General features: G+C 40.3%; 1 protein-coding gene across 1 annotated transcript in view; it reads right to left on the minus strand.

Moving 5' to 3' along the window:
• Positions 1-23,395, minus strand: part of ERBB3 (erb-b2 receptor tyrosine kinase 3) — a 65,920-nt gene that overhangs the window by 21,319 nt on the left and 21,206 nt on the right. The window contains exons 2-11 of the mRNA XM_075265585.1: positions 16,953-17,104; positions 12,166-12,352; positions 9,916-10,041; positions 4,147-4,212; positions 3,630-3,748; positions 3,401-3,539; positions 2,853-2,966; positions 1,884-1,998; positions 637-710; positions 447-534 (exon numbers count right to left, since the gene is read on the minus strand). Of these exons, the coding sequence (XP_075121686.1) occupies positions 447-534; positions 637-710; positions 1,884-1,998; positions 2,853-2,966; positions 3,401-3,539; positions 3,630-3,748; positions 4,147-4,212; positions 9,916-10,041; positions 12,166-12,352; positions 16,953-17,104 (1,180 nt within the window). The remainder of the gene's footprint in view (positions 1-446; positions 535-636; positions 711-1,883; positions 1,999-2,852; positions 2,967-3,400; positions 3,540-3,629; positions 3,749-4,146; positions 4,213-9,915; positions 10,042-12,165; positions 12,353-16,952; positions 17,105-23,395) is intronic.

A 23,395-nucleotide genomic window follows, 5' to 3' on the forward strand; every position in this document is an offset into this window, starting at 1 on the left:
CACTGTTGACCATCATCTCCTCCTCACTATGCTCCGCTCAGTCGGCCTCAATGACACTGCGCTCTCCTGATTCTCCTCTTATCTCTCAGACCGCGCTTTCAGTGTATCATTTGCGGGCTCTGTTTCCTCCCCTCTTTCCCTTGCTGTCGGGGTTCCTCAGGGCTCGGTCCTAGGCCCCCTGCTATTTTTTCTCTACACACACATTAGACGCATACATAGAACACATACATAGAAATACATACACATTCATACACATTAGACATATACATAGAACACATGCACTTTAGAAAAAGTAATTCAAACCCTCCAAATTTGACAGGATTGAGTGACTACCTAATGTGTATCGGGGCCTCTAGACTTCTGTCCTGATAAGATGATGTTAAATCATACAGCTTATAAACCATACCAAAAATAAATTCATATTTGCATCCTTATATTATACTCACATGAGAGTCCGACCACCAATGGTAGTCAGGCTGGAGAAGACGCTGAAGTCATTCATATGTTTTGGCCATGACTGGATGTTCAGGTATCCTAAAGTAAGAAGTGTGATTGATTTTAGAACAAGCTATTACGCTCCTATTCCTGAAGTATAACTTATTTTTGCACCCATAATCTTAGTGCCCTTCCTCTTACCTGTTATTTCTTGCACTGTTCTGAAGACGTTCAGTTTATTGGGGTCCAGAGCAGTGATATTCATAAACTCATCCCTAGAATCATACATGTTGTCAGTCAAAACACAGAAGAAACAATATATACAATACCTCTGTTTTTTTCACATGTGGTTGCACTCACAAGATCATTCTGAAACTATAAATAGTCTTTTTAAATTTTTTGCCCTCGGATCAAAATAGATACATGACTGTCTTGCTATTTTAAGTTAGGGCTTAAAGCTTCTTTGCATGTTTTAAGGTCTACAAGTGTGTAGATACTAAAATCCTAATACAATATACATTCATAGCCAGTATTAGGAAGATCAAGTCTCTCTGGATTAGCACCAAATATACAAATCTGTGGAAAAGCTGGCCCCATACATGGATGAACCATAGGTGATCCGTTATGATTACTTAGTAAGCATACAAACAATGGGGCAGATTTACAAAGACTGGCATTACTCACACCAGTCTTCATAGCTCTAGAGCCAGCATACTGTACACCTCGTACATGATGAGCTCAACACACCCTCCTCGGGGCTGTGCGCCCAGAGGAAAATGTTCTAGCTGGCGTACATGTCCCATATAATTTACAGCAGATTTCTGGTGTATAATTAGGGTGCATTCACACGGAGTAACCTGCCGCGTGACCTGGCACGTATACGTCGTGTGAGATTTTGAGCGCTTTATACGCTCCCTTTGATTTCAATGGGAGTTAGTGTTAGTGTGCAAAATCACGGCCGCAAATTAACGCGGCGTATACAATCCTGGCTCCCATTGAAATCAATGGGAGCGTATACAGCGCTCAAAGTCTCACACGCCGTATACGTGCACATCACGCGGCACATTACTATGTGTGAACTTTGACGAAAAATCTGTCGAGCCAATCGCCCCTGCCTCTTGCACACCCTTGTCATGCTCCCTCTCCATTAGCTATGAAAATCGATTGTTTCATCCATTCTTCACAGTCATTTTTTAGTCTTCATCAAATGTTAACTGCTATTCATATTTGGTCCAAACACAGACCAATAATGTGAATGCATGCATAGAAATAAAAGAATATAAGATGCAGATATAGATGAGTATTTGTTATACTGACATACAATACCATATCCTACTAACCAGTTTAAATGATTCCCAAAATACAGTATACAATATAACTGTGCATTTCCTATATGTGGATTCTTAATATAGTGCTGAATGTAAATATACTAAAGGCTTTCCTCTTACCCATCTAATCCAATGGTAAGGAAGTCCAGATTCCCCAAAATCTTGGTGCAATTAATGAATCTATCAATGTTACTAGAGTCTACCGTCTGGTATTTACCGCCAGTTCCCTCACATGCTGGAAAGGAAAAGAGGAAACAGAAAAAGTGAAGCAGACCAATTCAATAGCAATGTATAATCTTGTTTGTCTAATATTCCAGTAAAGTAAAGCAGAAGAGACATCTTCCTTTTTTAGGCGAAGGTCGCACTCGCTGCACAAAAATGCTGCGGAAAAGAGCACGTGGAAACCCATTGGGTTGTTTTCTGCAGCATTTTTCACAAAAAGTCAGCAGAGTTTTCCTCTGCAGATTTTCTGCCCCTATTAAACCTATATGGAAAACACCAGCGTTTCTGTAGGTGTAATTGACATGCTGCGATTTTCATACATGCGGACACTTTTGAGATCACATTTTTACGGCTGTAGATATTTCTCTGCAATGTGTGGATGGCATTAGCCAGAATCCCATCCCCTTTGCAGGTGATATAAAATGCTGCCTTTTCGCAGGAGAATTATTTGCATATTTTTTTCATTACAGTAAAGTTGTGAATAGCTTTTTGTGCACTAAACTACCAGCGTGTTGTGATACTACTGGGGTATACAGTTTGAATCATGTTAAAAGTGTCCATTGGTGCATTAGTTATAAAATAAAAGTTATAATGCAGTGCACAATGTATATATGTATCAGAGATGAATTTAGAGGAGTCCTACAGCATCTGGCATAGATGAAGCTGCGATCGGGACAGCTCACGCCACTGTGCATTGACCAGATGTCAGGAGAATCTTCTCTTGACCCATCTTCAGTAACTTACATACAGTGTGTACTGTATTACAACTTATTTTATACCTAATGCAGCAACAGAAACTTAAGACAAGGGCACGTTTAGACCTCTAAATCCGTTATCAGGAGTGACATCCCCAAAGATAAAGGTTACCTTTGGGACAAAGGCCCGAACATGGCTCACACATCTTCACTCCATTTTTTGTCACCTCCATCTTGTTGCTAGGACATGCACGAACACACGAGTTCTGGTCTATCACAAAATTATCTAAATAACACAAACACAGCATTAGTGCAGGATACAGATACAGCAGTAAAACAATTCTCTCTACAAACAAAAAAAATTGCAAACACTATTTCTAATACTATAGAAAGATGGACCTTATAAGCTCATCATGTTGGCCTTCATGAGGACAGTGTGTGATATATGAGAAGATATACATATACAGTTTATTACAATAGTATTCATTAAGAAGGTTCTATCTATTGTGGAAGGGCGCTGAAGATGAGCCCTATTCACTTGACTTAAGAGTAAGTATTGTTTAGGGAGTCTGAATGGCTTTCTTTGGAATAAGTACAGTTGGAAACATCACTTTTTATGTCACTTTTTCATGAGGAACATATTTATATCTTCTTTGTGATTATCCATATACAATCAATTGGAAGGATCAGACATTATTACTTGTGTCGTCTTATACATACGGGGGCAGCTCTTCACACATGATCCTCCATACTGGAATTTGGAATCAGGACCATGTTCCATCTGGCCGGTCAGAGGGTTGTAAATCAGCTGAGAACATCGTGAGACACAGGTTCCATTATCATTGAAGTGCCGGCATGACTGGATGTGAGAGACAGATATGAATATGGGAAATGACTGAACTTGGGATATAAAAGAAGTTTCTAGTACGATTCACTGAGCATTACTCACAAAGCATTGAGTGTTTAGGGAGCCGGTGCAGCCCCCCGCGCACTCATCATGGCAGCATTCAGTGGGGGCCTGTCCATAGCAACGTCCATTGCACTGCTGTGCACAGATGTTCTTTGTCACTGTATGAACACAAACATTTCTTAGAGATATATCTTGTAATGTTTGACAAAAATTAACAATATTCTCTAGTATCACTGATGCCATATTTAATACCTGTGCGTCTGTTAGTTTTATATAGGAAAACTATAGATGAGACTTATCCATTATGTGGACACTTCTAGTTGGAAGGCCCTATCATTTCAACAGTCTAGCTTAGGAATTATAGTGCTATGACCATTGTACTACTAGTACTACTACACTACTACTACTACTACTACTACTACTACTACTACTACTACTGATAATATTAATAATGATACTATTAATAATAATATTCTGTTTAATTCTTTTTAGGAATCTGTTATAATTTTTTTGCAATATTAAACATTACTGCCATCATCCGCAAGTGAATGCTTACATTTCTGACAGTCTTCTTCTCCTGGTCCCCAACACTTCCCATTACAAGATGGATGACAAGGTTTACCTGCAGCAAACAGCAAAGTTTTAGCTTTAGTACGCATAAGATATAATCTGAACATTCCCCATACATGGATTGTTCTAAAAATATTTCTCTTGATAATCATTATTCTGTTTTTAGTATCTCATGTATCACCTAAACTCTGGTAAGATTTATGTTATATAAAATATTGCACTTCCTAAAAATTTTGTAGGATATTTTAAATAAAGCGTTCACCAATACATGACAGAGACAGACATTCTACAGGTGAATATTACATATTATTAAAGTCTTCCCCGTGTCGGACACGATTTGCCCAACAGACTTATTGAAAAAAAAGTCTGCAGATGAAAATCTATTCTATAAATCTGAATAGGATGTATCTGCAGCATGTGAATGATGTTGTACAAACCCCATTTAGATGTATGGGACAGTCAGAGAAATAGGTCACATGCTAATATACCCATTTAAATTTAGAAATGTGTGTCACGGTCACTCCAGTCAAGGAAATGCACATACCAGTTCTTTAATATCTGCTATGAGGAACATCTGATACATCAACTGGCCTGGAGTAATGTACAGCACCAAATGCTACTCACTTCGGGATGTCCCTAAATTTCCCAGGCTATGCAGCTCATAGAGCTATGCAAATACCGTGAAATGGTGACCCTGCAGTACCACATTAACCAGCTGGTGCCCGCGACATTACTTTTAGGATTATTACTGGGTTTTATTAATAAATATAAGACTCTGGTGCATCTTGTAAAGTGTTTACATTTAAGCAGAAATACGGCTGGCCTCTAGAAACAGGATAAGGGTGGCAGAAGTTTTGCCAAAGCAGGATTTATCTTGGCACCCAGATGGCATGAGCTAATATTTGTTAAAAGGGTTTGTAGAGCTGAACTGTATGGCACCTGAATCGAGCTTATCACTGTCACCACAGACATATATGGGGAGTTACACGTAATGTACAGAAACGAGCAGTGGTGTCTTATCATGAACACTTAAAAAAATAAAGATGCCAGACATTAAGAAGGGAAGGGATGGGGTTAACTACAGATGAGGCAGCATACATTGCTATCAGTATATAGCATGAGATGCTTATATAGGCTGTATAGCTAACAATATGTAGTAATCCACTGCAAACACTTAAGATTGTGAAACCATTTGGAGCATTCCAGGAAAGGTAGTCACAGCACTGGTACTCTGATAGACAAAGGCTCGGCTTCTCACATTAAAGTGAAAGAAATCTGAATGCAATCTCATTTCACTATTCCAAAAGGTCAGGAGAGAACTAACTGGGCTGTCTGTGTAAGGAGAAATGTATGTGCACCTTAAGACCTTATTCACACAGAACAATTTTAGGGCAGGTTTTCAATGTGAATGCATGGCCCTGTTCACTGGTCAGCAACCTTTTAGGGCTCGTTCACACGGGCACAGAGGGTGCGGATTATGGCGCGGAATCCACGTCATAATCCGCCCCCTAACAATGGTTGGTATGTTGCCGCTCATGGAAAAAAGAAGCGAGCTGCCCTTTCTTCAGGGGGATTCCGTGGCTCATTGAGCTGCGGCGTCCACCTCGCGGCAGCAACCTCCGGACTGGGCCCATTCATTTTGGGCCTACTCCGGAGCGGAAAGCCGTGACTGAGAGTCGCGGCAAGCATATTTTGGTCCCGATTTTGACACGGCTTCCCACGTCAAAATCAGGATCAATATACGCTATTCCGTCCCCGTGTGAATTAGGCTTACGGCTGCTGTGAAACTATAACTCCATACATGCTCCATTCATTTCTATAGGAGTTTTCAGCAGTTCTGAGCAAGTTGGCATGCTGGAAGCATACTGGAGTGAAAAAAGTTGCTGACCCTTGAATTATAATACAAGGACTTGGACTCATAGAGAAGGTCCTAAGTGGGGCCCCCCACTATAAAGTAAATACAGCCTAAAAGGGCACCATTGATTATTTCTATTATTTTGTATGAGATGAAGTGTGGCCTAACCCAGTGGTCGCCAACCCCTGGGGCAGGGTGTCAGGCTGGCCTCAGTCTTTGCTGGATAGTTTGCACTAGGCCACGTTGCTATGGTGATGTGTAAACTATCGGGTAGCGCAGCGTCCTGTAGCTGCTAAGGACGCCATGCTTCTCAATAGTTTACACGTTACCATAGCAATGTGGCCTAGCGCAAAGTATCCAGCCTCGGTGTCTAGTGATTCCACTTAGATGCTCGTGCCTTCCCTGCAGAGCATCCCAGCAGAGAGCCTTCCCGTCCACCAATAATCCCACCCCCATACAATCAAAGCCCCTTCCCTGCGTCTCCCCCGCCCCGTCCTGATGAGCCATGGAAAAATCGTCTTGCTTGAAATCGGCCCTTGGTGCAAAAAAAGGTTGGGGACCACTGGCCTAACTTATCCATCTAGTTCGTATGGGGTGTCTCAACTTTGGTGGCAGATGTCAAGAGAAAGAATTAGTCATGTTTGATGTCAACATTTCCGATTCTTTGTCCACACTGGAGGAACACTGCTGCCAGAGAGGATTCTGACCACAACGCATTTCCTTTTCCTATTAAAACATATACATCCTCTGCCAAATCAAGTGTGCATGTATATAGTGGGGTTAGGAGGAATGGCTGTTTAGTCAACACTTATCTAACATGCATGGATAGCTTTATTCCTCCATTTTTGTCTGAAAAAACACAACTCCTTTAACTTCTGATTTTGTCGGATATTACAAGATGGTAAGACAGGACCCGTCCATCATGCTCTCTATGAGGAAGCAGTAAATGACAGTGTTACAGTTGTGACAATAGTTCCAGTGCTGATACCTGTCATTGTCCATAGTCTCTTACTGTCAACCACTTTCCGATTTCCTAAACACTTAGAGAAGACCATTGTGGATGAGGCCAGTGCTTTGTAATAACAGCATTCTGTATGAACATACTTCAGTAATGAATACTTTTGCTCTTACTCTAGTTTTCTTAAGAATGGCTTTAGATAACACCACTTTATAGGACTATTAAGTCATACAGACGTATTACTGGGGGCTTCCATTTATGATCAAATGAAAATTTTACTGATCCACTGGAGAACACTAAATTTGCAAGGAGACTGCACCTGCACACTGGTGGACACAGTACCTGTTCACTAGAGGACACTGCACCTATGCACTGGATGACACTGCACCTACGCACTGGATGACACTGCACCTATGCACTGGATGACACTGCACCTACGCACTGGATGACACTGCACCTGCACAATAGAAGGCACTCCACCTACGTACTGGTGGACACAGTACCTGTTCACTAGAGGACACTGCACCTATGCACTGGATGACACTGCACCTACGCACTGGATGACACTGCACCTACGCACTGGATGACACTGCACCTGCACAATAGAAGGCACTCCACCTACATACTGGTGGACACAGTACCTGTTCACTAGAGGACACTGCACCTATGCACTGGATGACACTGCACCTACGCACTGGATAACACTGCACCTACGCACTGGATGACACTGCACCTGCACAATAGAAGGCACTCCACCTACATACTGATGGACACAGTACCTGTTCACTAGAGGACACTGCACCTATGCACTGGAGGACACTGCACCTACGCACTGGAGGACATCTACACTTGTACATTACATATAACTTACTGAATTCACTGCTATCAGAATTTTTTCTTCCAGGAAAATGATGAACACAATAACAGATTTGTGATAAATCCATATGACGGATCTGTCCCTGTAAGCATTTAAGCTTTTAGGTTTCTATAACAGAGCAAAAGAACGGGAACCCCGACAGAGATGTGAACATAGACGAAACGGGTTCTGGTTTCTTATGCTATCGTTCTACATAACAAGATGGGGCCTGGGTTTCCTTCTACAAAGCTGCCATTTAGTGCCTAGAAATGATGCTGTCTCTTGCCTTGAAACCTTACTTTACACATTGGTCATTTTTCTGTTTTAGTTTTGATATTTTGATTTTTAGAGCTAATGGACTTCAAAGATTTTCATTCGCCATGTAAACAGCAACCCTCATTGTGCTGAAGGCCTATAGGTGATCTGGGGAGACTGGTGATCAACAGACATATATTAGTGAAATATGATTTCAGTGATTTCTTAGTCACTTGTGCAATGTACCTCCAAAGCTTAGCTCTGTTATACAGAAAGTAAACAGAGGTGTGTAGCTATGAGAGCGCATAGAGTTTCATACACATTTGCCCAGGTTCCTAATATGGAAACCAAATACACCTTTCATATAAATCAGTAACAAAGGGCGGAGGTTATTTCCCTTGACACCTAGCCCTGCATATGAAGATTTGCACGTTTCTCAAGTGAAATCTTTACCCGGTCAGTTGTAATCTTATCGATAAGACTTCTGGACTTGGCCCAAGTGAGCCTGCCAAGTTCTAAAGAGTACTGGATGCAAATACTTCAGGGATACATAGTAACAGGTTCAGTGTTGTGTGTAAACTAGTCTGCGCCGTTTCCATTTATATTCCAACGGCTGAATGTACTGCCCTCCGTTGCTTTCTACAGAAATCACACTTTATTGCCAAAAAACAACAACTCCCTTCCATATATGAATACATTATTCCTACAAACGTATTATCATATTTAGTTTATTTACATTTTTTAATATTTAAATACTTTTTAATTTCAGTATTTTTATTCTACATTTTCCATTTCTTTACAAAACTGCCCTGATTGTAACAATGTATCTAAAAATCTACACAATGCCATGTGGTTTTTTTATGTGCCTAGTTTACTACGAAGCTGCCTTCATCTTTTAACAACCACCATGGACCTTTGTCATGAGCAAAAGACGCTCTGATCTCTATAAGATAACAGTACTACTGTCTCACTACCTGACAAAGCCCATTTTTTTAGACAAAGATATTTATGTATTGAAGATCATTTTTCATTGGTTTTATCTTCACTATCCTCTGCACATGAGGGAGGATTTACCAATCCACCAGTTTAGTGTAAAAAAATCTGGTTGAAAATCTGGGCCACAACTTTTTTTTATCTTCCAGATATTGTAACATTTTGACCATTTAGTGGAAACTGCCAGAAAGTGATTTTTGCTTTTTTTGGGTGTATGGACTGCCAAAAATATGCGCCACATTTATAACAGGGCATGAGCTTTTTTTTAAATAATTTTTGCCACATTTTACTCCTCTGCACTTTAGAGTAAGGCTAGGGCCCCACGGGATGTACCACTGCAAAAAAGCGCTGTGGGGAAAAAACGCAGGTGCGTTTTCCTCTGCAGACTTTCTGTTACTATTATATCTATGGGAAGCCACTGGTGTTTCCGTAGATATAATTGACATGCTGCGATTTCCAAAACTGCGCCTGTTTTGGAAAACACATTGTGTCCGCACAGCGGTTTTTACCGCAAAGTGGGCATGGGATTCGCCACTTTGCCCATACTGTAAAACACTGTGGTTTCACAGCGTCCCATGGGGCCCCGGCCTAATAGATGACATTTATTAACCCGTGACGTAGATGGGTGTAAATGGGACACATCTTTGGCACACATCCCCTTCTTGCCATGGTTTACCTTCTGTGCCGCACTTGCCACTTTTTATGAAATGGAGCTTATATGCAAAAGTAAAGGCAGATAACAATGAATGATGGAGGAAACGTAAAGGCAGTGAGATTTATATAATATGCCCATCTATCTACATGTGATATGTAAATAATGGAATTGAGCAGAACTTACAATTCACCGCATTTTCACTAATTTCAACTTGAGCCTTTGAATCCCGAATGATGTCTTTCCAGTCGATGGTGTCAGTATAACACAGCTGCTCATTCTTAGTTATATGGACACCTCCAGCTAGAATCTCTGAAAACAAGTACAACAAGAAATAAAGATTGCAATTAAAACAATGTGAAGGTTGCCATTTTGTGAGCTATACAAACACTCAGTATAAAATGGTAGACTGCAGAGCGTGCAGAGGACAGGTGTACTTTAAGATTGTCAGTATCCAGGATCCTGTACACAGAAGTGTTGACATTTTAATGTGTTCTGTTCATATGGGAAAAATGTATGCTCTTTTGTGAACAGGTTTTGTTTGCTAAAGTTTCAAACCTGTATAACCAGTGCGCTTATCCAACGATAGAGACACGTTCTTATTTTATCTGTTTGTCTGATAGAGAAGAAAACACAATAGTTTTGGCAGCGCTCCACTAGTAGTAAAGCAGTGACTACCATAACAAAGGTCTAAAGTCCATAAGGGAGTATCTCAGCTGGGAAGGAGTAAGCAGTATGTAGAGAGGTCAATAGGGGCTGTGCCACTTGTCTGATTAGAGCGGGCACAAGGAAGGCTAGCTGTAGAACTTGATTGCCAATGACAGAGGTTATTGTAGGAGGCTCTACCCACTGGGCAAATCAGCGTGTCCTCTCAATGAGTCTGTGTTCTGGGAAAGTAGCTTATTTTTAGAACTATTGGGGTTTTTTCTACCCCCCTCCCCCCAAAAAAAAAAAAAAAAAAAAAATCACAATGGTTAAAGTAATTCTTTTAATTTTCTCAAGCTCTAATTGACAGGGAGTGATAGATGGAAGGAAAAGCGCTCAATGCAACTCCAGTCTGAAGAGGAGCGCTTAAATCCAACTCTAGTTTGGGATGGAGATTGGTAGAAATGTATTGTACTGCATAGGTTAGGGATTTCTTTTTCACCAATACATACTGAATTCATGAAAAAGCTTACAGATCCTTGTAGCATTTTTTGAGGTGGAATAACAAAAAACAGTGTATATGGAGACAGCGCGCAAAATGACTTTACAATCTATCTGGAATAGGCATAAGGTTGGGAAGTGATGAAATGTAAAAGTCTTTGATGGCGTGCGCTATGTAGTGAGAATTGCATCAAATTATATATAACAAACATTAAAACGCTTGCCCAAGGGAAGAAAGTGTCTGCTTTATCTCCCTGCCTCACTCTTGTCCATGTTCTGCATTTGGCATTCATTACAATGTAAATTTAAAGGTTATTTCAAGTTACCAACCTTCAAGAATCTTGAGAAAGAGGGGAAGGAGGGGGTGTCCCTCGTAGTCTCAAATGAATAAAGTGTCTGGTCATACATGTACCGCCTATTCATTTATCATTCATTGAGACTATTGGAGATAGCCAAGTGCTGTACTCAGGGTTGGATAGCACACCGACCCCATAGACTATAATGGGGTCCGTGTGGTGTCCGCACTAATCATGTGGACAGGAAAGTAGATCATGAAGTACTTTGGAGTCCGACTCACTAGTACTGCGACCTACCATCTTGGCCGCAAGAACTGCAGTTCTTACTGCAATCCTTTTTTATTTTTGGATATTTCAAAACTATACTTATCAATCTCCTGATGAGCTAATGGCGAAACGCGTTGAGAGACCATAGTATAGGGGTATGGGTATCCATAGGGTACTCTTACATAGGAATGAGTTTATCACGGGTTTATATGCCGTTTAGTTGCTGCGGACTGAATTTATCAGCCCTGGTGAATATAAAAGGACCTGTGTAGAACCGACCCACAGGTGTCACTTTTGGGTTTGGCTTCCTAATCAGTTTCACTAAGGCAGCAGTCTATTCACATTGGCATTTTATTGTATCTACCCATGGACTCACCTAGTTATACTATCTATAGTGTGTGAAATATCAAAGGTGGGGGAATGGAGGTTGTAGCCCTCTCCAGCTGAAATTGGCCTATGCAGTTATTTATGTGGGGTGTCAACCCAGCTGTGTATTAGGGGCTCTCCACCCACTACATCAGTTACAAACATTATAATAGGTCTAGTTGTATTTATAGAGTCCTATTGCTTGGTTTTTATGGTGGGGACACGAAAGGAATAAAAATTTTAATAGAAAGGAATAAAAGTCATGTTTTAGTGTTATCACTTTGACAAAGGGGTACCCTTTTTGATTTCAGTTTATTCATGTTACAACCAACCCAGTGTGTACAAGCTCATTTCTTCTTACCTGTAAGATGGTAGAAGCTGAGCTTCTGGATACCACGGGTACCATTAACCTGGTTATTAAGTATCATGTAAAGTGAATACTTGTCTTCATAAAGACTCTGCCCTCGAATGACACGCAAGTTGTCTAATGGCAAATAGGTAAAAATATTCAAGGCAATAAGCACGTATCCAGTCACTTCACGTATAGACTGAAAGTAAAGCAGAGAAATACATGTTACTTCCAAACTTCATATCTAAATCTATTATTACTGAAATAGTCAACTACACAAAAGACAATGGCTCATATTTACTAATGCATTTGTGCTAGAATTCTTACGTGAGCTTCACCTTCTTATTGGTACAAAATGGTTGAGAGAAAATTATCACTTATAAAATGTATCACTTATTTGACCCAAACACTACTGATTCTTACACCTAGCTAGGAACTGTGGTTGTGTGGTTTTATCTAGTTGTAAGGCTTCCTACACATGACCACATTCAGCTCCACAACATCTCGATCACTACTGTATTAGCCTGGCAGCTTTATGACAATCTAATACAGTAATGATCAGGCTGTTCATGAGCTTTCTGTATCATATCCCACACGGCCATGTTCAGTCCAGAAAATAAAGCCCTCGCGCGGACCATGTTTGCAGTGCTAAATGTGCTCGTATGCAGTAGTCCTAATATGCACCACTTTTACTGGTGTAAAGTAATAATCTAAAATAAGCTAAGGCTAAGGCCTACGTTGCTGAAAGAGAGGGGAAAAAACGCTGTATTTTACTACACGGGCAAAGTGAATGAGATTTTGGTTAATGTCATCCATACACTGTGGGAAAACAAAAGCTGTGTTGAAAAATGCAACATGTTAATTTTAGCTGCAGAATTACAAGGATTTTCCCTATAGATTTAATAAAAAAGGATGAAATATAAAGGAAAATGCTGGACTCTGTTTCAGGAACCATGTTCTATAGCATAAAGGTTCAGGAGCCTTGACAATCTGTGAAGATAAGTATTGTCTGAAGAACCACAGAAATGCGTTATTTTATTCCCATTTCCCTGTTCCTTGTTTTTCCTATAAACCACATATTTCTCCACAAATAATGCCATATTACAGTGCATTTCTCTAGATGGTGGTTCTCCTCAGCTATATAGACAGGTGTATACAATGACAGGCATTATAAAGTCCATCACGGGTAAGGGTCGAGTTGTAATACCATGTAGTTCATCAGAACTAAACCCTGCAGGCGAAATGCCTTTTCAGGGGTGATGAGAACCATACCCCTGGCAAGAGAACCAAAACAGGTTGTCTTTGATGTTATCTCTTCCTAACTGAAAGAAGCCTATGTGAAGACACTCTGGCACAGGCTATTGATCAGTCCCTCTTCCTTGGCAACTCGCAGCACTTTTACAGTACAGATACATTACAATGGGCTGTATGAAGAAGCAGACAACTAAAACAGAAAACTAATATCTTTAGTTATAAAGTGTGACTAAGTTTAAGGCCCACGTAGCAAAAAAATATATATAAATAAAATGCTGCGGAAAAAAATGTGCATTTTTCATGCAATGTTTTCATAGAAAGTTTCTGCCACTGTTATACCTATATAGAAAATGCCGGCGTTTCCTCATGTATAATTCACATGCTGCAATTTTAAAAAATGCAATTTTTCCGCTATGGATTTTTTCCCGCGATGTGTGGATGGGATTAGCCAGAATCCCATCCACTTGGCAGGTAATGTAAAACACAGTGTTTTTTTTGCCAAAGTCAAGAATGGCTACAAAAGTAATGGGAAATATATAAACCTTCTGCTCCATTCACTGCTGACTTTGGCTCAAAAAACCGCAGCAAAATCTGCAACAAAAAAAGCTGATTTTCCACAAGGTGGGAACTAAGCCTCGTGTCATTTCACTTTGTAATATATTACTGTGTATTATCCTGTATCTGTATTACTATGCTGCTGTAACATGCTGAAATTTCCCCACTGTGGGACTATTAAAGGATTATCTTATCTTATCTTTTTTTCACTATTGTGCAGGGAGGTGTTTTCTGAACAATATAATTTATTAACCGATTGTACTTTATTTTACTGCTTTTACACCACCTTCTGGTGTCATTTGACAGCTGTGAGTCTCAGCTTTCATAACTTATGATACCAATATTTTAGCATATCAAAAAAATCATATTTCGGACAGAGATTTCTATGTTTCTGTTATAGCTGGGGTCTCAACTTTTAAACGACACCAGAAATACTTTTCTAGGCGTTATAAAACTAGAGATACAGCTATTTAAAGTGATCGCCCACCACATGGCAACTGCTATATCTGTATATTCCGGTGGTGCAGGGTGAATATGGGATGGAGCATTGTTGGGGAGAAGTTTATAACCTCTTATCTGTCTAGTGAAACTACCATATACTAATAAAGTAAATTACAAAAATGTCCATCAAACCATTTCCTACAAAATAACAAAAAAAAACAAAAAAACAAGTAAAATGACAATTACGGTATACCTTAAAATACTTAACTGTGTAAGATATTTGTTTTATTGTTTTATCTGTCTGCTTATTCAGACAACCCATTTAATTAGTTTAGTTTTTACAATTAGGTCAAGTAGCCTAACCTGTATAAGACCTAGGCCACATATTGTAGAAGTGCAGCAGAAACCACTGCAGAAAAAAGATCCAGCAATAGGACAGTAAAATCTCAACATAAGACACAATGCAAAAAAAAAAAAACCATCCCGCACTTGTGTTTTTATTGTTTTCTTTTGCAGAAATTTTGCTGTTTTTGCTGTGATTTTTCATCACCCTTAAACATTTATACCAGTTTTTTTTTACATGAGTTATAAGAATTTAATGGGCTAAGGCATCCCCACAAGCCAAGATTCCCATCCTGTTCTGTCCATTTTTTTTGAAAAGGGAAGAACAGGCAGAAAAAGTCACAATATTTAAGTGCAACAAAAAAAATTGTGACTTTTCATGCCTTGATTGCCAAAAAACATGTCCAAGGCAAAATAATCTGCTCCACAGTGTATGTGCAGTTAAAGTTAAAGGGGGTCTACCACCTCCAAGAATATTCAATTGCCACTGCTGTGTTACAGAGCACACTGCAGTGATAAACAAACATACCTTTGTTATATATGTCACTTGTGCAGATTTGGAGAAAAACAACTTATGCAATTGAGGCAGTTATTATACTGGGTTCAGGCCTTCTTCCCTGTGAGCACTTGTTGCACAAGTAGGATTGGCAGTAGGAGGATCAACTTCTACAACACAGGTTGGCACCGACAAGAGATGGTAGGGGTCTGAGTGGCAAGAGCAGATCTCCCAGGGCTGAAAGTCCACCCCCAAAACATACTTACTTGTCCCTGGTGTCCTTCCAGCGTGTTTCAGTCCTTCTGCTTGGGCGGTTTCTTCCTGAGTTCCGCTGCAGCCACTGAATGGCCTCAGTGGTCACGTGACCACTGACTCCAATCAGTGGCCTCAGGAAGGGACCCATGGTGTCACAGGTAGTGATGACATTGCATGCCCTTTGCTAAGGCCGCTTATTGACCTCAGTCGTCACATGTGGCTGCAACATCCGCCACACGTCAGAATGGGACTGAGAAGACTGGGCAAGAAGGCACCAGAGCACCGTAGAAAGGTATGTTTTGGGTTTTTTAAAATCTTTTTCACTGCCTGACTGATTTAAAACTTAAATGGGTTGTACATTTTTGCCTGGACAACCCCTTTAAGGTTGAGGAAACAGCTTTTTCTGTTGCAGATTTACCTGTGGTTATTTGAGCCAAAGCCAAGAATGGCTACATTAGAAATGGGAACTATATAGGAAGTACTTATACTTCTACCTTCTGTTCAATCCACTACTGACCTTGGCTCAAAAACCCGCCACAAAATCTGCAGCAAAAAGGGCTGCATTTCTGCAATGTGGGGTCCCACCCTAAGACTAAGGCCCCATATAGCGTGCCGCTACAGGAAAACCTATGGTGGAAACGCATTGCGTTTCTCCCGCAGCGATTTTCACAGGAAGTCCACAGAGTTTTCTTCTGCTTTCTGCTTTTATTATACTACACCTATACGTAAAATGCCAGTTTTTCTATAGGTATAAGTAAATCACAGGTACGTAAATAGCAGCAGCCAGATTAACCAGAATCCCATCCACTTTGCAAGTACTGTAAAACGTCATGGTTTTTGCAGCATTTACACGACGTGGGGCCTCGGTCTCAAGTAAAATAAAGCTCTTATGGCAGATGCCCTTTGCTGCTGACAGAAATATGGCACTTCCCGTAGGTCCAGGCAGAATACCCCTTTAACTCTACAAAATAGTACTCAATGATGATAGCCTTTATCTTATATTAATGCTGCACATAAGAAATGCAAATGAATATATTACATTATTAGTAGGTGAACAGCTGCTAAACCCCTGGAATGCAATGTAAGACAAGGTTGGCCATGTTCACTTGAAGCAGCAGGAAGCCTCTCCCAATGACGGCAGTACTTTGCCTCCTAAACTCTGTAGGCGGAATAGGGAGGGGAAACCAGTTGTGCAATATTCAGGCGAAAAGGCCGGTTAAACAGGATAGGCTGGAGTCACATTCCAATGACAGAAGCGCTGAACGCACTTTCAAACCATTTACTAATGTGAAGATGACATCTGTAATACAGGTGCGCAGTGAATATTACCAGATATGTATTATTTCAGTATGCCCGCTGATTTCCATCTGCTGCACACTGCATAAGAACAATTTAGAAAGAAAACATTGCCATATTTATTTCAGTCTCCCACGATGAACTCTGTGGTGTACATTACCTTTAGGAAGGATAAATCTTTGTTGTTCTCAACAAGCACAATCTCAAGATTTCCCATCACTATATGGCAGTTGTTATACGTGTTCTTTAAGGTATGATGCTGGTACTCGGCCTCGCCAGTTACACTGAGTCCATTCATTGTGCCAGTGCAGACTGCAAGAAAAAGACATACAATAAAACTATTAATCTGAGCCTTAAAATTCAGGGGTCCCACAACAAAATTACACTTTCTGACAAATCCATCCCATGATAGGAAGGCCCACCGTTAGGTCACCACAGCACCAATCCCATGTATTGTACTAGAGAAGGACCACTGTATACACTGGACCACCCTTCCCATATATTGTACTAGAGAAGGACCACTGTATACACTGGATCACCCTTCCCATATATTGTACTAGAGAAGGACCACTGTATACACTGGATCACCCTTCCCATATATTGTACTAGAGAAGGACCACTGTATACACTGGATCACCCTTCCCATATATTGTACTAGAGAAGGACCACTGTATACACTGGATCACCCTTCCCATATATTGTACTAGAGAAGGACCACTGTATACACTGGACCACCCTTCCTACTAGAGAAGGACCACTGTATACACTGGAGTCCTACACAGGTCAATATTACACTTTCTGACAAATCCATCTCATGATAGGAAGGCCCAATGTTAGTTCACCATGGCACCCTTCCCATATATTGTACTAGAGAAGGACCACTGTATACACTGGATCACCCTTCCCATATATTGTACTAGAGAAGGACCACTGTATACACTGGATCACCCTTCCCATATATTGTACTAGAGAAGGACCACTGTATACACTGGATCACCCTTCCTACTAGAGAAGGACCACTGTATACACTGGAGTCCTACACAGGTCAATATTACACTTTCTGACAAATCCATCTCATGATAGGAAGGCCCAATGTTAGTTCACCATGGCACCCTTCCCATATATTGTACTAGAGAAGGACCACTGTATACACTGGATCACCCTTCCCATATATTGTACTAGAGAAGGACCACTGTATACACTGGATCATCCTTCCCATATATTGTACTAGAGAAGGACCACTGTATACACTGGATCACCCTTCCCATATATTGTACTAGAGAAGGACCACTGTATACACTGGATCATCCTTCCCATATATTGTACTAGAGAAGGACCACTGTATACACTGGATCACCCTTCCCATATATTGTACTAGAGAAGGACCACTGTATACACTGGATCACCCTTCCCATATATTGTACTAGAGAAGGACCACTGTATACACTGGAGTCCTACACAGGTCAATATTACACATGAAGAAGAGAAGATGGGGCAAACAGTACTTGGACAAGTCCCCAATCTACAGATTCAGTGGTGGACATATTATTGTGTTGATATCGACCTTCCATGAATAATCGTACGTACTCCGAAGTAAACTAAAGATCATCTGCCGTTATTGTTCGTACACTATGAAGAATGTCAGGATAGCCTTCTTCAATATGTTTGCATAGCTAGAAAATAATAAAATGACTCCAAGAAGGAACAAACATCGCCACATTGGACTATTTCGAAATATGTCTGGGAATATTGGGAGATAAAATAGAATATAATATAACACACCATAGTTACATTTTAACTTTGAAGATAATCTGAAATTTATAGGCGGTTTATAGATGTGCTCTTTGGAGTGTGCAGGAGAGATTACAGTTCGGATAATAAATGTCAGCTACACAGTAAAAACAAGGTAAAAAACTACAGTCCCTAAGAAAGCAATAAACATCTGAAAAATACAGGCAGGTCATTGACATAGCGCCTTTACAAGTATGTAGAGGTATTGTTTTATCATCAAGATCAAAACAGATGAGGAAGGTGAAAAGTGTTTTATTCCGAACAAAACAGACATTGTGGGAGTCTTTGTTGGAAGATATTTGATCAATTTGACACAACTATAAGTCTAACGCTTCTGTCCACTTTCTACGAGCAATGGGATGATCACTGCATGGGGTGGTGCAGTCAGGAAGTGGTAGGGGTCGGCCTGGTAAGAGCAGTGCTCTAGGGAACTGAAGACCCGCCCCCAGTGCACCTAATTTGCAGACTTCACAGTAGTTTTCTCAAGCTCTATAAAAGACATAATAAAGTTTTGTTGTTTATTGATGTAATGTGTTCTATAGTATGGTGGTGATAGATGAATATGCTTGGAGAAGGTAGTAGACTCACTTTAAGGAATTTACACCTTAAAGAGTAGTGCCACCTTAGGTGTACAAAGCAGACCAGGGATTTGTTTCACTACACACTACCTAGATGTTAACCAACTATCTGAGCTGGGAATAAATGGAAGGGAGGACAAGTGTACCGCTATGACACTCATACACAAGGGTCCAGTATATTGTGGACATCGTGTTTTCACAGCTGTGCATAGTAAATTTTTCAGCTGTAGGTCTATGGAGTAAAACAAATATGCCATTTTACCCCCAAATATTTTTTACAACCCTGAACAATACAGGAGCACAGTCTAATTATGGAGAACCCCTCCCCCCCTTTATTTGGCCTCCATTTACTCTTCGCTTTTCCTTTACTGTTGTTAATATTGAAAATTTGAGAGGAGCTCAGTGACAGATAGGGGCGATTTTCCCCTCCAGACGTAGAACTGGGAAAGGTCAAACATTAGAAAGGATCCAAACAAACCCAAGAACACTGACAATCGTCCAAGCAATGCTGCCCCCGCCTCTGCCTGTCCTGGAGAGAATGGCTTCTCTCTGTGCAGGACACAATGTGTCCTTCTCTGCAGCTGGACACAGCATCTCATTGTGCCTCGGGCAGGAATTTAATGGGGGACTCTAAGGGCAGGGTCTGTGAAGGAGGGAGATTTGGATTCAGACAGTAACGTATTTCTTAAATCTCTAAAATACTTAATATTCACAAGTTTTGTTGAATGTAGCTCTTGTATCATGCTTTAATATGTAGGGAACACACATGCAGTTCTTACCATGTTAGAAGCATCCATGCTCTGTGGACATGTTGCCTGCCATCAAAGTCACATATAGCATCATCTATATCACTATTACATAATCACATACTTACTACAGTTAACAAAAAGCCTTTTGTAGAAGTCAAATTCAATTAAAAGCCACCATTCTGCTAGATACTGTAGATACGCTGAATATTTTTAGGTCCCTCTAGAATTAAGCTCCAAAGTATTCATAAAAAGTTTCAGGCAATAAATACCCATGCCAAAGATATAAAAGTATTTGGTGTTATTATAATGAACTCACTGCCCAATGTGCCAGAATAGTAAGTGGTTTAGGAGGTGTATCAGTCAGCACTCTATGGTCATGCTACAGATATGAGATAGGTGGGTTCTGACCTGACAAACCTTTACGTGACCATTAGATACTTTACCACGAATGACCAGAGAGCCTGGGTCATAAGAAAAAAATGGACATGAGACTGGTTTATACTGAGGTGTATGCAACAGAGAAGCTACAAATCTCTCATAGATAAGAGACAGCACTTATGGCACCATGACCTCCCACTAATATAAAAAGTAAAAGTGACAGAAATGTTAAGTTCTCATTTGCAGACGATATTGTTACAAAAAATTCTTAAAGGGAGTCAACCACCACCACCACCAAAATCTCTTCTAAGTCACTTATAGGGGTGGTTAGCGACAAAGTGAACATCTTTCTCATGTCTAAAAGTTCAATCTTTCTGCCAAGAAAATAATGTTTATTCCATATGTAAATAAGGTGTTTGGTGCATCCAGAGTGTGGCTGCACCTCCCGAAGCACCTATGTTCACCTGTGGTCAACAAATATCAAAAATGGTCAACCTTTATGTTAGCAGGCGGCACAGATAACCAGATGCAGCCATTCCCCAGATGCACTGAGAGCTCATCTACATGCAGACTAATAGAAGAATTTCTAGGCAGCAAGACTGCACTTTGCCACAAAAAGATATGTTCACTATATCATTAACAGCCCCTAAAATAGCATACAAGTGGTGTAGAAGCAATAATGGAGGTGGTATCCCCCCCCCCACAATCCCTATGTTGTACAACACTAAATAAGAAATAAGGTGGCTTTACTCACTGATGATTCACTTAAAGAGCTGAACAATGATACATCCCATAACACCATACTGCTGTATGACTAGGAAAAGTCCCCTTTCTGGAATGCTGGGTCACAACCTCCATGGGACTGACCCTAAACTACAACTGAATGTGTGCCAGTTCTAAAATTAAATAAAAAAAATATATACAAAAAATGTGAACATTACAATAAACCAAGTACCATTTCTGCACAACAGCTTCCAGATCTTATAAATGACTATATAAGCAATGCAATGACTCATTGTAAATAATCATTACAAGAGACTCTGATGTGTGTGCTCACATAACCATATAATGGCATTTATTTACAGGGTAATTATAAGATGAGACAGCATACGCCTATTAATAATGGCGCCCTGATGGAACAAATTCTGTGCATATGCCTTAATACACTATATTAATGTCATAGAGACCTTGTCCTAGGACCTTACTTTGTTACCTATTATTGCATAGACAACTATTCATTTCCATGTATTCCGTGTAAGGTTACATTTACCTTGCTAGGAAAATGCATATGTGTTTCTAACTTATATGGCACCAATATATTTTGCAGCGCTTTATAGATATTGTCAACACTATTCCAATAGGACTCACAAGCTAAGCTGACCTGTATGTCTTTAGGAGTATTGGAGGGGAATATTGGGAGAAGATACAAACTCAATACCAATGTTATCTTTGGCTGGATTTGAACCCAGGACCCAAGTGCTGCAAGTACTAACAGTGCTGGCTGATATTGCTGGGGGTCTTGGGAGAAGTACTCAGGGGGATCAGTTGATCACTCCAAAATTGAATGTTGACATGTGGAGTTTAAGCTAAGTGGTTTTTGAATAATAGAAAGGTTCTAATATGAAAGTTTACAAGTCACTAGTATTATAAAGCACCCATTTTATGGCGTATAAAGGCAGGTTTACATGGGAGAATTTATGGGTTGGAATGTGCCGCAAAAGTTCTGAAAAAAATCTACTAGCAGAAAAAAAAACATCCTGCTTGATCTTTGACTAAATTCTGCCTGAATTAGCCATTGAAGGGAATGGGAGTAGGAAATCTTTCTGCCACCAGGAATATCTCTGCTGCGGACTTCGGCCTGGTTCACATCTGCGTTCGGTATTCTGTTCAGGTAGTCCGGACACCGGATACCGGACACATTAAAAAGCGGTTAGCTAAGAAGCCACATGGACCCCATAGACTATAATGGGGTTCATGTGGTTTCCGTGTGGTGTGCGAATGAATCATGTAGAGGGAAAAGTGCTCCAAAGGTGAGCCAGAGAACTTTTGGCTGTCTGTAGGAAATTCTGGCAAATCAGGTCAGCTTCCGTTACACTTGCAAGATGATTTGCATATATGGAAAAAGATAATCAGTTTACAGTCATAAAAGGAATGCAGGGGAGGAGCTACAGATGATGTAGAGGAAGCAATCACTACCAGGCCCTAGAGCCTCAAGGGGTCCAAATGTACAACACAGGTAGCCAGCAGTATTATACATAGCATATGGTAAGTATATTTTGCATTGGGGTCCAGAAGCTTGGATGAGTATGTTGCTCAGCAGTGGGATATATATATATATATATATATATATATATATATATATATATATATATTATTATTATTATTGTTTATTTATATAGCACCATTATTTCCATGGTGCTTTACATTTGGGGGTTACACACAATAAACAAAATATACAGGTAGATATAATACTAACAGTGACCAACTGGCACAGTGGGGTATATATATAGTGTTATATATTGTTCACTTAAGGCAAAGTCATTAAGCCCTGAGGTACATTCTTCATATTGAATGCTGTCTCTTTTAGGGCTTGGTGGCATTCCTGGGTCAAAAGATAAGGAATGGGTCTCTGTACAGTGTCCCTGTTTGTCCTCCAATGGAGGTGACAGGAAAACAGAGCAGACCTTGTCTACTTTCCAGGCCTCCTAAGCACTGGCAGAAAGCAGCAGGAGAGATTAAACCCTTCATCTTTGTGTTCCTCACGCAGTGTAGGATGTGGTTTACCATCTAATTAATTTCTCTGCACAGTAGCCAAACGCACAACTGAAGCAATGGGACTCTACATGACAAAGGGCAGTCTGTGCTCCGACTCTCCTGGGTGGAAGCCATCCTAATAGATAGATGGAAGAGGAAAACATTAATGACCCTAGGACAGAAATCCACTGCCCAGACAATCTTTAGCACCTACAAACATACATGTCTCACTATGAGCTCATGTCTTTCTTCGTGTAAATAGATTAGGCTGAGTGACATCTTGGCATAAAGATTATGCCCAAAACCCACATAGAACAAAAAACAACAAATCAGCGGTCTAACTAAAAGGCCAT

The sequence above is a fragment of the Leptodactylus fuscus genome, chromosome 2 (genome assembly GCF_031893055.1).
Source record: "Leptodactylus fuscus isolate aLepFus1 chromosome 2, aLepFus1.hap2, whole genome shotgun sequence".
In the NCBI taxonomy this organism is placed as follows: domain Eukaryota; kingdom Metazoa; phylum Chordata; class Amphibia; order Anura; family Leptodactylidae; genus Leptodactylus; species Leptodactylus fuscus.